The sequence below is a fragment of the Copadichromis virginalis genome, linkage group LG13, assembly GCF_057382275.1.
Source record: "Copadichromis virginalis isolate Kocher_CV1m ecotype Utaka linkage group LG13, C_Virginalis_male_GT1.1, whole genome shotgun sequence".
In the NCBI taxonomy this organism is placed as follows: Eukaryota; Metazoa; Chordata; class Actinopteri; order Cichliformes; family Cichlidae; genus Copadichromis; species Copadichromis virginalis.
The window spans coordinates 32,473,728-32,489,097 of record NC_140630.1 but is presented as its reverse complement, the minus strand read 5'-3'; the positions used below and the strand labels follow the sequence as shown (position 1 = coordinate 32,489,097).

General features: G+C 43.3%; 1 protein-coding gene across 3 annotated transcripts in view; it reads left to right on the top strand.

Annotated features, from left to right (window-relative positions):
• Positions 1-15,370, top strand: part of birc6 (baculoviral IAP repeat containing 6) — a 137,084-nt gene that overhangs the window by 45,569 nt on the left and 76,145 nt on the right. For all 3 annotated transcript variants that reach the window (XM_085478496.1, XM_085478497.1, XM_085478495.1), the window contains exons 11-31: positions 1,040-1,189; positions 1,277-1,502; positions 2,517-2,677; positions 2,856-2,987; positions 3,157-3,288; positions 3,697-3,863; positions 4,239-4,372; positions 4,509-4,670; positions 4,794-4,925; positions 5,324-5,421; positions 5,522-5,669; positions 5,782-5,915; positions 6,769-6,915; positions 7,000-7,187; positions 7,778-8,089; positions 8,265-8,364; positions 8,569-8,783; positions 8,920-9,128; positions 11,494-11,846; positions 11,971-12,190; positions 15,145-15,281. In XM_085478496.1, coding sequence (XP_085334622.1) covers positions 1,040-1,189; positions 1,277-1,502; positions 2,517-2,677; positions 2,856-2,987; positions 3,157-3,288; positions 3,697-3,863; positions 4,239-4,372; positions 4,509-4,670; positions 4,794-4,925; positions 5,324-5,421; positions 5,522-5,669; positions 5,782-5,915; positions 6,769-6,915; positions 7,000-7,187; positions 7,778-8,089; positions 8,265-8,364; positions 8,569-8,783; positions 8,920-9,128; positions 11,494-11,846; positions 11,971-12,190; positions 15,145-15,281 — 3,657 coding nt within the window. The remainder of the gene's footprint in view (positions 1-1,039; positions 1,190-1,276; positions 1,503-2,516; positions 2,678-2,855; positions 2,988-3,156; positions 3,289-3,696; positions 3,864-4,238; positions 4,373-4,508; positions 4,671-4,793; positions 4,926-5,323; positions 5,422-5,521; positions 5,670-5,781; positions 5,916-6,768; positions 6,916-6,999; positions 7,188-7,777; positions 8,090-8,264; positions 8,365-8,568; positions 8,784-8,919; positions 9,129-11,493; positions 11,847-11,970; positions 12,191-15,144; positions 15,282-15,370) is intronic.

The following is a 15,370-nucleotide window of genomic DNA, read 5'->3' as shown; positions in this document are numbered from 1 at the left end:
TCTGGAGGATCCTACACCTTGACTTTTGCGGGGCTCCAGAGGCGGCAGCAGCTTCAAAAATATCTGTTTGCTGCTTTGTAATGGCCTTTTAGCAGCTGCTCTCTTAATCTGATGTATTTGCCTGGCAGAAACCTTCCTCATTGTACCTTTATCTGCATGAACCCATGTGTGCTCTGATTCAGCCACAAATCTCCTAACATCATAGTGATTACGCTTATGTTTTTGTGAAATATCTAACGTTACATGAACATTAACGTGTCCAAGGCATTCAACTATTTCACTTTTTTAGCAGCAGAGAGATCCTTTTTCTTTCCCATATTGCTTGAAAATGCTGGTCTGCTTAATAATGTGGAACATCCTTCTTTAGTAGTTTTTCCTTTAACTGGGCTCACCTGGCAAACTAATGATCATAGGTGTCCGAGATTGATTTCAGTGATCCATAATGACCTGAGACACCATTCCTTCCATGAGTTTAATTGAAAAACAACTTATTTAATCTTTATGCCACTTAAACACATTTTGCATAATAATAACAAAGGATGAAGCAAGCTGTTTTATCTGTTTACCCTTGAAGGTCCATCCTTTAAGATCTACTTGCTGATTGGCTGCCCCTTGGAAATAGAAGGTTGAGTTGCTGGTGGTTTAGGGTTATGTGCTCACAACCAGAGGCGTTTGTCTGAGAGCAGAAGAAGGTCTTATGTGGCCTTTCATAATGTTATGAAAAAGTTGAAGCATTACCAGGACAAAAATTAGACCATTTTGTTTCCTTTTCATATTATTTAAGACAATTTTCAGGTAAATGACAGTTAGAATTTTCTTAGAAGTTCTTCGAATTGTTTTGTCTGAACAATTTCACTGTGAAATTACTACCAGTGTCTATATTTATTTATTATTAGAACAAAATAACAATAATTTAATATGAATTTATTATATGAAACAACATAAAATCTCCTGAATAAGGATTAATATTTCTGAAAAACTGGAGGTTCTTTTTAGAGTATCTTTTTCTAATGTTTTTTTTGTTTCTGCTCTCCTGAAGGTGGAGAACTTCATTTCCTTCAAATTGGAGGTGTGTGTGAAGATGTAGATGACGGAGACATGTTTATTGATGGCCCCCTTTCTAAAGGGGCTGAACTGCTGCTTGAGGGGGCCAAACCCTCCTCTAACCCTTCTAGCCCCGGGATTACAGGTAGACCTGTCTCTAGACACACTGAGTCAGTAATTCACTACATCAGTTTTGATGCGTAACTTAAAAAGTGTTCTGGCCTTTGTTTAGGAGTGGACCTACTGGTAGATCAACCACTGACCACAGAGATTCTGATGTCCCTGGTAGAGCTGACACGCTTTGAGACTTTGACCCCACGCTTCTCAGCCACAGTTCCCCCGTGCTGGGTGGAGGTGCAGCAGGAGCAACAACAGCGACGCCACCCACAGCACCTTCATCAGCAGCACCATGGAGATGCAGCCCAGCACACACGTACTTGGAAACTTCAAAGTGACAGGTAGCAGTTTTAATTATCTGTACTGTTATGTCTGAGCTAGTGGCTTTATAGTGTAGGGATGCAAATTTGCCTAACAAGTGAAAGACTGCAGGAGAAAACACAGTCCCACAGGTTTGTGAGGAGATTTTTCTTTAAGAATCACTCTTCCTTGAAATCTTTGCCTGTTGCCAACAAAGATAACAAAATACTAACTTTTTTTGTATGTATTAAGTACCGACTAGTGCTGTTGTACTGGTTTCTCCCTTCCCTGCTTTTACTGTCAGTGTAAATGGACCTCTCACATAGTGAGCAGACAAGAGAGGTGGAGCAAACATTTGAGCCAAGTTTAGTCTCTTAGATAACTGTTAGATTGAGCAAGAGAAGCAGACAGGGAAAGCATTAACGAGCTAAGCTTTTTAATTTTAGTCAACTTGAGTTTGTGCTAAAGTAAAAAAAATGTACAGAAAAAAGAAGCTGTTGGTGTAAAATCATCAGATCCTTTGCTCTTACCCTTAGCTTTAGTATGCTAGCCCACTAGCAACAGGTACACTCCAGCTGACACGCAGGGTAGAAAATCCAAAACCGTATAGAAATGACATGTACGGATCAACTCGTTGTCACCAGTCTGTGTTCCGGGTATCAGTAACACATCTCCCAGTTGATAACCAACATTTTGAATATTTATTTATGAATCTGCTGCTAATGTATCAAAACAGTTGTCAGTCTTGTTTGCTAGTCAGGTCTTCGCACATGTTCCAGTCACACTTAGACATAACTCATGTTTTGAATCATATGTACTTGAATCTCAGCTATAATCAACAGTTCTAGAGCAGCAAATTCTACTTTTGGTTTCTGTTTTGTATCTGAAATCTTGATCATACTTTCCTCATCTACTGGAGTTACAGACATTTCACCATCAACTGGTATGCTCACGAGTCAGTGTGTAGCTTGACATGCTTAATATTTGAAATGGTTGATAATGTGATCGTGTAGGAATACTTTCTTTAATAATGATGACCTCTGTTCTGTCTTCAGCTCTAGCTGGGATGAGCATGTGTTTGAACTGGTGCTGCCCAAGGCCTGCATGGTGGGCCATGTGGACTTTAAGTTTGTCTTGAATGCCAACATCGTCAACATTCCTCAGATCCAGGTCACTCTGCTTAAAAACAAAGCACCTGGGCTGGGCAAAGTCAGTGGTGAGGACATTGTTTTTATACAATTAATGATTGCTTTTAACCAGCAGTGTTTCAGATTAAAGCAGCTTTCTTTTGGGGGGAAGTTTTCATCATTTCTCATTCAGTTAGTATGTATTTTATTCTTACTAGATAGAACTGACTTTATACATCTCAGTATTACTCCTTATCGCTTCAACAGAAACAGCTGTGGACAGGCAGATCTCGTTCCCTCTTTCCAATGTCCTTCATGCAAATGGGGAGAGAAATGGCCAACCTGTAATGCAAGACTTCACAGAGGACATCCAGTTCATGGACATAGAGGAGACATCAGGTCAAACATTTTAGGCAGTTTGAATTTATAAACACTTATTTGCCCTGCAGATGATCACTCACCTAGAACCTTTCATTTCAGATGATGATTCGACTTTGAAATTATTTCTTTCTTTTTGTAAATAAACTGTATGTAAACATAAAATTGTGGTTTCATATGCTTATTGCAGGCTCCATGTTGTGTCCATTCCTGGAAGACCACAAGGAGGACATCCTGTGTGGTCCAGTATGGCTGGCCAGTGGGCTAGACCTCTCTGGCCATGCTGGTATGCTCAGCCTCACTAGCCCCAAGCTGGTAAAAGGTAATAAACACATAGCCAGGTCTTAATTTTCAGTATATCAGACTAAAGCAGTTTCAATAGCCACCTGAATCTCGTACTGGTTTAGAATTAATATTTGTTTCTCCAGTGGCATTGGTGATCATCAAGACTGCCAAACACACAGTTCATTTCAAGTTGATGTAAATATAGGAATGATGACAATAAAGTTAATTTGTCAAACCAGTATTCCAAACTACTTTGGAAGCCCTTTATTTGGAAATTCATGGTCAAACTCCTAGATCGTCGTGACATAAACAATTCAGTGAGATGGTTATAATGCTGACTGTTAGATGTGAAATGACTTCCTGATCATAGCCTGCAGTTCATATTCATCTACACAGGTGTGTGTCAGTGTTTTACAATTGTCCTGTTGATCCCTCTCTGCTGCAGGCATGGCAGGAGGGAAGTACCGCTCTTTCCTGGTTCACATCAAGGCAGTAAGTGATAAGGGCACGGAGGAGAATCCCCGCCCCGTGGTGAGAATGCCTAGTTCCAAGCCTCAGGGCACCAAAGCGCACTCACTGTCAACCCTCCTTCAAAGGGCTCAGGCTTCTAAGGTACACAATTACAGTTCCTAAGCCAGTCAGATGGCACATAAGTGTTGGATTTCATCAAGTTACAGCCCGTTTAGAGTAATGTTTCTATATGTTTTGTCAACCGAGGCTGTCGGCTCATTTGTTTCCACTGAAAGTGGAGAGTTTATTTATTTTTTAAATAAAGAAAAAAACGGAAGATGTAACTTGATTGGTCCAAAGTGAACTATTGAATAATTCTTATACTATGAAAAGTCTTGTTTTTGCAATCATTTTGTTTTCCAAGATAAAAACATTCCAAAAAAAATGAACAGCTGGTCTACCCTTGACTTTGTGAAACTACCAAATGCCAAACAAAGCCACATTCATGTATTTGCTACCTTTTATTTTTGTGTGTAGGAGAAAGTCTCCGCAGTGAAGACGGAAACCTCAGCTCCATCAAAGAAAGTAGAAAACCTGCGAGGATGCGACCTGCTTCAGGAAGTTTCAGTCACAATCAGAAGGTTCAAGAAGACGTCAATTCCCAAAGAAAGGTCAGATAACTGCTGAGGTGCTGCTGGCACTGTGGTCAGGTTAAACATTTAACACAGATACATTTTTGCTTAGATGGTTTTTGTGGTGGTTTTTTACAAGTTAGCTGGTCTGTGTCTGCTGCTCTGTCGTTTTCAGGGTCCAACGCTGTGCAATGCTGCAGTTCCCAGACTTCCATGAGAAGCTGCTGGATGCACTGTGTCGGCGAACAGAGGGCGACCCAGCCACGGAGCATGCCCAGAGCCTCATCCTAGATATCTTGTGCTGGCTGGCTGGGGTCTTCTCCAATGGACCTTGCAGGTAGAAGTCAACCTGGAGACATACAGATATAAGATAGCATTACCATAAGGGCTCTAGATTATACATGACCATCACGTTCACATTGTACTAATTGGAATATTGCATTTTGTGTCCTGTTTTTAGCCTAAAAGAAGGAAAGGAGAGTCTGCAGGTGAAAACCAGGACGAGGCTTACCGATATTGTACGGGTGTGTTTCTTTGAGGCTGGCCGGAGTATAGCACACAAATGTGCTCGCTTTCTTGCACTTTGCATTAGGTAAGAAGCCTGTTTGAGCCAAAGATGCAGACAGTTCTTTTACAATTGGGCAAATTTACAACTTAACACGCATAAGGTAGAGGCCTTGTTCACTGATGGAGTGCTAAGATGCTGTTTGTTAGGCAGGTCCACTTATTTGAAAAGGGAAGAGAGACAGAGTGTGCAGTTAATTTCTCACATTCGGCATAAAAAGAAAGTAATGGGTGCTCTGCTGAATGCGTTGTGTCAGCCAACATTATGTTTTTAAGGGTGAGAGGGCTCTACCACAAGTCAAGGCTTACATTAGGGGTTATTAATTTCTTGTAATGTAACATGTGTTCTCTCTTGGTATCTTGTGTTTTGTTTTTTAGGTTTACTTAAATAAAATAACAAGCACGTAGTTTTGTTTCTTGTTACAGTAATGGGAAAGGAGAACCAAGTCAGCAGGGTTTTGGCGTGAGCCTTCTGAAGGCTCTGCTGGACAATATGCCTTACTTGCCTGCAGCAGCAACTGGTGGTGAGTGATTGAGCAACATCTAGCACTCTCCCTTGTCTGTGTTTCTTGACTGTCCAGACTTGATGTTTTACCCTCTCCTCTTTCTTCTGTGGGCTTCCAGGCTCAGTGTTCTGGTACTTTGTGTTGTTAAATTACGTGAAGGAGGAGGACCTGGCAGACTGCAGCACTGCTTGTGCCTCCCTGCTCACCGCCATCTCTCGACAGCTGCAGGACCGCCTCACACCACTGGAGGCCCTGCTGCAGACCAGGTATCTGTATAGCTCTTTAGTCTAAACCCTAGGTTCATAAATTACGTTTTTCTCATCTTATCGTCACCTTATTTTATCCCCCTTTCTTGGATGTTTATCTATTCGTTCCCAGGTACGGACTGTACAGCTCTCCATTTGACCCAGTGCTCTTTGACTTGGAGGTCAGCGGTTCCTCATGTAAGAATGCCTTCAACAGCAGCATCGGAGTGCAGTCTGATGAGATCGACCTCTCCGACATACTCTCAGGTATGAGCACTAAAACTTCACAGGAATTTCTTTCTGTGACCACTGACCTGAACTTGCAGATCTTAAAGCACTGCTCTCCTTTATCACAAGAAGGCTCTATAATGTGAAAATGAAATACATTTTAATGACCAAGTCTGCTCTGACACCTAGTTGAGAGGGGAAAAAAACTCAAAGCATCTTTTACCTCGCAGGGCTTTTTAAAGTACAGTGTGCAAAATATACACTGAACAGTTTCATAATATCTACTATATAATCATTTCAAACTACAGACTTTTCTTGGCTTGTCAGATTTCAGTGAGACTTTTTGCAACTTCTGATTTGGCCTTTCCTGTTGAAGCTGCAACTTATGTGGGTCTACCCATCCACACACCAAAATTGCACCTTCACTGGACCTGAAAGATTCCAGTCAAGCTTTATGCAAAAAAAAGCAAGCTAGTAAACTGAGAAACCCTTGAAGCCCATCAAGTGGAGACACTTCTGTTGAAATAAAATTCCACAGGGTAACTTGAAAGGAGGCTGAATAAGGTGCCCCTGAGTCCTCCCTTAGTTAAGCTGCAATAGGTCTGTACTAAAAAGTGTGGGGTTTTTTGGTGTGTGTGTGTGTGTGTGTGTGTGTGTGTGTGTGCACCCTCTCCAGTCACCGTCAACAAGCCACGGCAACTGGCTGCTCCTCCATTTGCCAGTTCTGCTGGGGGTTTCTTCTTGTTAAAAGGGAATCTTTCTTTCCCACTCTGACCAAGTGCTTATGGAAAAAATTAAAAAGAGCATTATGTTTTAAGGGTGAAAGGAGGAACTCAAATGCTTGTTAAGCATATTTTTTTTCAGTTAGTTTTGAATGTTGTATGTTTCGTAGGGAATGGAAAAGTGAGCAGCTGTGCAGCAGCAGAAGGCAGCTTCACAGCATTAACAGGACTCTTGGAGGTGGAACCTTTGCACTTTACTTGTATCTCCACCAGTGATGGCACACGGGTGGAGCGAGATGACGCCAGCATGTTCACTGGTAACCATTTGATCTTAGCTTGGTTTTAGCTGAGGTTTTAGTATGGGAACTGTCCTTTCTTGAAGTTGTATTCTTTGTTTCCAGTGAGTACATTTGGTGTGACCCCAACAGTGGGCGGCCTGTCAACGGGAACGGTTGGAGAAGCTTCTACGGCTCTGAGTTCTGCAGCTCAGGTGGCTCTCCAGTCGTTGTCTCATGCTATGGTGTCAGCAGAGCAGCAGCTGCAGGTCCTGCAGGAGAAGCAACAGCAGCTGCTGAAGCTGCAGCAGCAGGTGAAGAACTAGTTCAGTTATCTGGCCTGTTTAAGCTGCAGGAGCTCAACAAAACTCAATGACAGGAGTGCGGTCATATTAGCATTTTCTTACCCTAAGACAGACTAGCTATTAGAACACAATAGAACAGAATAGAAATGGTTCAAAAGTAAATAATCACACACTAGGTAGAGAAGTGATGAAATAGGAGTTTGTTTGGCACTGGTTTCTGAGAACCAAATGACCAAGTTATAAAACTTATTTAGCAGAAATCTTTATGACATGATGATGTAAGAAAAAGTCTCAAAGGTTCATAAAGGATATGAAGCCAAATGTTACAGATTGTTAATTTCTTCCACCGAGAAATGCTATTATTGTAGCAAGGACTTGATACAGTTTAAAAACCTAACCACAGTTCATGGCTGTGGAAACCATGTTCTGACTGGACACTAAATGTTTGCACAAAACTGAAGAGATCCAAGAAATTAAAAGACAAGAAATGCTGAAAGCTTTTTCCAGTTTTGGATTTCTCTAAAGTTTGCCATGTTGCTCTAATACAAATCTAGTGTTTTTATCCTGTGGCTGTAATATTCTTTGTATGCTGTAAACAGAAGGCCAAGCTGGAGGCTAAGCTGCATCAGACCACCTCAGCAGCAGCAGCTGCTGCCTCAGGCGTGGGACCTATACACAACTCTGTGCCTTCAAACTCTTCCTCCGCGCCAGGCTTTTTCATTCATCCTTCTGACGTCATCCCCCCAACACCTAAAACCACACCCCTCTTCATGACCCCTCCTCTCACACCCCCCAATGAGGTGGTTTCTGCAGCCTTCAGTGCTGAGCTGGCTCACCTGTTCCCTGGTTCCATGATGGACCCTGGGCCTGTCAACCTGGCTGCACACAAGAACACACAGAAAGCCAAACCAGTTAGTAACAAGTAGCTCCATGCTTTGTGGCTATTTATCCCTGAGTCATTGGGATATTTATATAGCTATTGCTGCATATATCACTTTCAACAAATGATTTTAGATCTAGATAGATTTATCTAACTTGATAGATTGCTTTGCAGTAAAATGAGAAATGTCTCTCTTTCTGCCTCAGAGCCCAATGGGCAGTGGTCTGGCTTTGGCCATTTCCCAGGCATCTCACTTCCTGCAGCCTCCTCCACATCAGTCAATCATCATAGAGCGGATGCACTCGGGTATGTCATGTAGGACTATTCCATATTGACCACCTAACCTAGTGCTTAAATGTCAATATTTTAAGACTGGAAGATTCTGAAACTTTCTGAAAGTTTTAATCATGTTTCATTTGTTGCTAATTACGTTAGGAAATACCGTCAAATTAAATATTTGTGGAAAATAAACTGAGCTTGCTCATGAGTGTGCTATGTTTTTCCTCCCAGGAGCTCGCCGTTTTGTAACTTTGGACTTTGGCCGTCCTGTTTTGCTGACGGATGCTCTGATCCCCACCTGTGGCGACCTGGCCTCTCTGTCCATAGACATCTGGACTCTGGGTGAGGAGGTGGATGGCCGCAGGCTGGTGGTGGCCACAGACATCAGCACCCACTCCCTCATTCTGCATGACCTGCTGCCACCACCTGTTTGCAGGTTCATGAAGGTCTGTTTCTCTCTGTTTTACTTTGGGGCAGAGTTGTGGGTTGGCTTACGTGATGTTTTAAATTTCTTTGTTGAGTTAAAAATCTGCCGCAATGATGGATGTAATACTGCTATTGTGGGCTGCCTCATATTCTCAGATCACTGTGATTGGGCGCTATGGCAGCACCAATGCTCGTGCTAAGATTCCACTGGGCTTCTACTATGGCCACACTTATATCCTGCCTTGGGAGAGTGAACTGAAGCTGATGCATGATCCTCTTCGGGGAGAGAGCGAAGCTGCCAGTCAGCCAGATGTGGATCAACACCTGACCATGATGGTGGCTTTGCAGGAGGACATCCAGTGCAGGTGAGACAGGAAGTAAAGCAGATACAGATGCCTCATTTGAGTTTGACTATAGCTTCATTGAACAGACTTGAGATATTTGGTGGTGTCTGTGGCTCAGGAGGTTGAGCAGGTCATCTCCTAATTGAAAGGTCGGTGAGTTGATTCCTGGCTACTCCAGCCTGCATGCCAAATATCTTTGAGCAAGATACTGAACCTTAAGTTGCTCCCGATGTGTTTATCACAGTGTTAATGTGTGTGAATGCTAGATGGAAATGGTTAAACAAGACATGTATAAAGCACTACAATGTCGTGAAAAAGAGTTTGACCTCTTCCTGATCTCCTAATGTTTGTGTATATTGTATATCACACTTTCTATATCACTACGTGTATCACAAGGTTTCAGATCATCAAACAAACTTAATTATTAGATAATGATAACACAAATAAACACAAAATTCAGTTTCCAAATGAAGTTTATTATTATTAAGGGGAGCTGGTTGGTTACCCTAGCAGCAACAGCTGCAATCAGGTGTTCACAGTAACTCCCAAAGAGTCTTTTACCGCACTGTGGAGGAATTTTGGCCCACTCATCTTTGCAGAATAGTTGTAATTCAGCCATATTGGAGGATTTTCAAGCATGAACCCCCCTTTTAAGGTCATGCCACAGAATCTCAATTGAATTCTGGGTCAAGACTCTGACTAGTCCACTCCAAAGTCTTCATTTTGTTTTTCTTAAGCCATTCAAAGGTGGACTTGCTGGTGTCTTTTGGACCATTGTCCTGCTGTGAAACCCGAGTACGCTTCAGCTTGAGATCATAACCAGACAGCAGAATTCATGGTCCCATTTACCACAGCAAGTCTTCCAGGTGCTGAGGCAGCAGAGCAGCCTCACCAGCTTCACCACTGTTCAGAGTTTTCTCCATTTGTGTATAATGGATCTGACTGTGGTTCAGTGAAGTTCCAAGGCTTAAGAAATGGCTTTTAGCCCTTTTCAGACTGATAGACATCAGTGATTTTGTTTCATTAGATCATGGTCTGCTTCAATTTGTCAGATGGGTTCTATTTAAGTGGTTTCTTGATTCAACAGGTCTGCCAGTAATTAGGCCTGACTATGTTTAGTAAAACTGAACTTAAATATCCAAAAGTTGATTCTGCTCATCTGGACGTAGCATTTTGTGGGAGAAACGTTTCGTCACTCATCCAAGTGACTTCTTCAGTCTCAGCTGACTGCAGGTTTCCCCAACCTTATAAACAGTACATTTACACAATGACTGAACCCAGCCCACTGAAGGAACAATGGGCTGGGAGGTCAGTTCCTTAATCTTAATATGCAAATTCTCATGACTATTGATCAACAACCACTGACCAAAACCCACTGATCAAAGACCACTGATCAATGGCCATGAGTACCATTCACAGAGTTGGGGAATGGCTGCAATCATAGCATTGTAAGATGGCGAAAGCTGTACCCTTAAGCCCCCTCCTCAATTCAGAGATGGTCTTTCCCTTTTCACGTAAATGGCCTCCTTGACTCCGTGCTCAAACCAGCGTTCCTCCCTGTCCAGGATGTGTACATCCTCATCTTTGAAAGAGTGTCCACTAGCCTGACGAGGTAGCTCTTCTGTGTTGTGCCGTCCGCTTCGCCAGAGGTTGTTTGGTTTCCCTGATGTATAAATCCTGACAATCCTCCTGGCACTTAACAGCGTACACTATGTTACTCTGTTTGTCTCGGGGGACCCGATCCTTGGGGTGGACCAATTTTTGGCGCAGCGTGTTTTGGGGTTTAAAAGCCACAGAGACCCGGTGTTTAGAAAAAATGTGTCTCAATTGCTCCGATACTCCTGACACATATGGGATCACTACAGGGTTCGCTTGGGCAGCGGTTGTCCTTCTCTCCTGGATCGGCTGGAGCTTTCTTTAGGTGCCTTTCCAGTTTTGACAAAGGTCCACCTGGGATAACTTAAATAATGTAGTGATTTCATCTGAGGGGCGATCGTGGCTCAAGAGTTGGGAGTTCGCCTTGTAATCGGAAGGTTGCCGGTTCGAGCCCCGGCTTGGATAGTCTCGGTCGTTGTGTCCTTGGGCAAGACACTTCACCCGTTCCCTACTGGTGGTGGTCAGAGGGCCCGGTGGCGCCAGTGTCCGGCAGCCTCGCCTCTGTCAGTGCGCCCCAGGGTGGCTGTGGCTACAATGTAGCTTGCCATCACCAGTGTGTGAATGTGTGTGTGAATGGGTGGATGACTGGATATGTAAAGCGCTTTGGGGTCCTTAGGGACTAGTAAAGCGCTATATAAATACAGGCCATTTACCATTTACCATCTGCAAAAGAAGTTTGTAAATTTTTTGGTGGTGTTGTGAATTTTCCAATTTTGTATTTATTTACCAGGTATAATCTAGCTTGCCATCGGCTAGAGACTCTTCTGCAGAACATCGACCTGCCACCTCTCAACAGCGCCAACAATGCCCAGTACTTCTTAAGAAAACCAGATAAGGTTGTTGAGGAAGATCAGCGTGTTTTCTCAGCCTACCAGGACTGCATCCAGCTGCAGCTACAGCTTAACCTGGCTCACCATGCGGTTCAGCGGTTGCGTGTATCACTGGGTACCAGCCGCAAGTCACTCTCAGCAGCTGGGGCTCCGGAAGCAAAGGAGCTAGTTCACAACTCCTCCACAGAGCAACTGAGAACCATCATCCGCTACTTGCTGGACACACTGCTCAGCCTGCTGCATTCTAATAATGGTGAGCTGAACTCTGCTGGATCTGCTTTTTAGTGAAGTTGTACATTTCACAGATGACTTTGTTAGTAACGTGTGGATTGAAACGCTGTTACACATGATTGATTCATTTTTATGGGTATTTTTAGGCCATTCTGTCCCCTCGGTGCTCCAGAGCACATTCCATGCCAAGGCCTGTGAGGAGCTCTTCAAACATCTTTGCATCAGTGGGACGCCCAAGATCCGACTTCATGCCGGCCTGCTGCTGGTGCAGCTTTGTGGAGGCGAGCGCTGGTGGGGCCAGTTCCTCTCTAATGTACTGCAGGAGCTCTACAACTCTGAACAGCTGCTCATCTTTCCCCAGGACAGGTAAAGAACTATCAGATTCCATATAGTCACAACATTTTAGATTAATGTGAAATTCAATAAATAATAATAATAAATAATGAAAAAAGGTAGGGTTTTTAATGAAAAATAAAATAATTTTTCAGTCCCACAGGAAAATCTAATCATGACATTACACATTGGTTTGTATCAAAATGTTGACTTCTAATGAACGGTTAAAAAAAAAAAAGAAAGAAGGAAAGGAAAGGAAACATAAACCAAATCAAAACCAACCTCTCCCACCATAGAGTTGTTTAACCCTCTGCAGTCGATGGATACGCTGGCACGTCCAAATCACATGACCAATTTAAGATGACACAGCAACAAGATGCAACGACCCAGATTCTTCATTTCAAAAGTGTGGATGTGTGGACTGTATATGAATTTATAATTGTTGATCGGCCATGTAAACCCAGAGTTATGATAAAAAATACATGCGGTGTATTTTTCTGAATAAAACAGTGGTATTTACTCCTGGAAGAAATGGTAGAAACAGTGTTTTCTAACTACAGTGCTATAGCAAGAATTCTCCGCTTGCAGAGCAAAAAGAAAGGAAAAGAAAAAAAACACCCCTTCCCTATTGGTGTTAAAGTGTACCATGTTGACCAATCAAAAAAGTATATGGCAACATGTGGTATGTGGTTGGCTAGGGTGGCACTAACAAAGGCAGAGCAGTGAATGAGGGATGGGGCTCTCACATGTACTCTACCCACATAAACTGTCTGGAACTGCTGGCAGTTCACCTGTCGCTAAAACATTTTCTGCCTTGGCATAGAGGTCATCATGTTTCATTGAGATCGGACAATTCCACATTTGTGGCCTACATCAACAGACAGTGCCCCAAGTTACACACACTGGCACACAGACTGATGGTCTGGAGCAGTGTTCACCTGCTGTCTCTGAGAGCAACTCGCATGCCATGGATCTTGAACTTTGGAGCAGATCTTCTCTCTAGGGGCAACTCACTGTGTGGAGACTGGAAGCTTCACCCGAGGTGGTGAAGCAGATCTGGCTGCAATTCGATCAGGCGACTGTGGACTTGGAGAATGCTCAGTGTCCCGTTTTTTTTTTGTTTTGTTTTGTTTTTTCCCCCCTGCACGATTAGAAAGCTCCACTGGGGATGGATGCTGTGGCTCACAATCTCCAAGAACCCTCCTCTATGCCCTCATTTCTCCAACTCTGCCCAGAGCGAGAGAGAATGGTCACGTTGTCATCCTGATAGCCCCACACTGCCCAGGGAAGCACTGGCTGGTGGAGATTTTTCAGCTGCTGCGCAGAGACCTCCTGTCTCTTGCATGGGGGGAAATATTCCATCCCCACCTAGAGAGGCTAGCTCTATGTGAGTAGTTTAACCTGAACACTGTGGGGCTTCCCCACAGTGTTATCGACGCTAGTCACTGTTCTAGAGCGTGGCGTGTGTTTGAAAAGTGGTGCTTAGAGCTGCATTCTCTTGTTTCCCTTTTGAATCCCTGGAACAGGTTTGAGTTAACATTTCTGTCCTTGAAGACAACTCTATATGAAGGTCAACCTTGCCTTTATCCCAAAGGTTCTTGGCACATGTTCCTCTGTAGAACTGCTGGCCTTTTACCCACGCCTTTCACCTCAGATTCCCACATATGGGAAATCCTGTGTATAAACAGCGCCTTTCCTATTGGATAGTAGGAGCAATTGCCCTGGCCTTCACTAGCAGGGGTCTTCAGCCTCTTGCCCCACTAGAGGTCTGGCAACCTCATGGGCTCTCTTTAAGGGAGTTTCTATCCAGGAGGTGTGTGCAGCTGCATGGTGGGCCTCACCTCACACATTTGCTAGGTTTTACAGGCTAGATGTAACAGCGCCTAACCTGGTGCATTCAGTCCTCTGTCTTCCCAGGTGGGAGCTTCTCCCCTGTGAAGTGCTATTGGTGACAGTTGTCTTCTCAGCAGGCATGTCTGTCAATCTGGGAGTTAGTCTTCCTCCTATAGTGAGACACGAAACAAATGCTATCAAAGAGAACTTCAGGTTATGTATATAACCCCGGTTCTCTTGAGTAGCATGAGTTAGTGTTTCACCAGACCACCCGCCTTCTATGGAAGCAAGGAAGAGGTGGACTTGCTTTGAATGACATCTGAGGCACTAGCCCCTCATGACATGGGCGTCACTTAGCCAGCCTGTAAAGACGTAAAGGTATTTGAGCTTCTGATGAGGTCACACAGGAGGCCTTCCCATAGTGAGACACTCACTGTACTATGCTACTCAGAGAACTGGGGTTATACACATAACCTTAGGGTTTGTTTTTTGTTTTTGTTTGTTTGTTTAAAATAAACAAATCCACAAACTAGCTGATGTTTAGTTCTAACTTCGGCTCCTGAAGCACAGAGACTAACAATATCCAATAGGGAGTCGCACATGATGATGGGGACCAGTAAGAAGTTCGCCATCAAATAATTTATACAAGCAATGAACAGTCTCACAAAGACTTGCATGGCTATGTGAACAAACAGAGAACACTCAAAACAATCAACATCAGGGCACAAACTGCAAAGAATATGGAATACACCAAAGACTATCATGAAGCCATGCATATCCTGAACATGTAACTCTTCCAGCCATGTTATTATGCTTGTAGGTGTATTTTGTTTTTAAAGGGAATTGTACTTAATTTTCATGTCATTTATTGTCACAGCTTGGATCATAGATGCTTGGCTTTTAGTGTTGCCTTTTCTCTGGTTACTATGCTGAGGCAAGTCTAAAAACTGCAAAAGTATTTCACTGCAACACAGTAAAGTGCCCTCTCAGTCTTTTGGCTGCTTAGATTTGTCTACTCATACATGGAGATGCAGAAGCACAAATTATGTAGCACGTCGTTTGGCTTGTTCTTCTGGAGACATCAAACTTAGCTTTCAGGTCTTATGGATGCTGTGGATACTAACTGCAGTATGCTTAATCTGTATTCATGTTAGGGTATTCATGCTCCTGTCATGCATTGGCCAAAGATCCCTAAGTAACAGCGGTGTTTTGGAAGGCCTTCTGAATCTCCTGGACAGTCTCCTGTCTCCACTGCAGCAGCCACAAGCTGCCGCTCAGCGCAGAACTGAAGGTAAAGCAACTGAGAATAGCGTCTTTGCAGCACCTGATATGTTAACTTGAGTTAGTAGAAGTTACAGATAGAGTTAAAGTCAGTGTTAA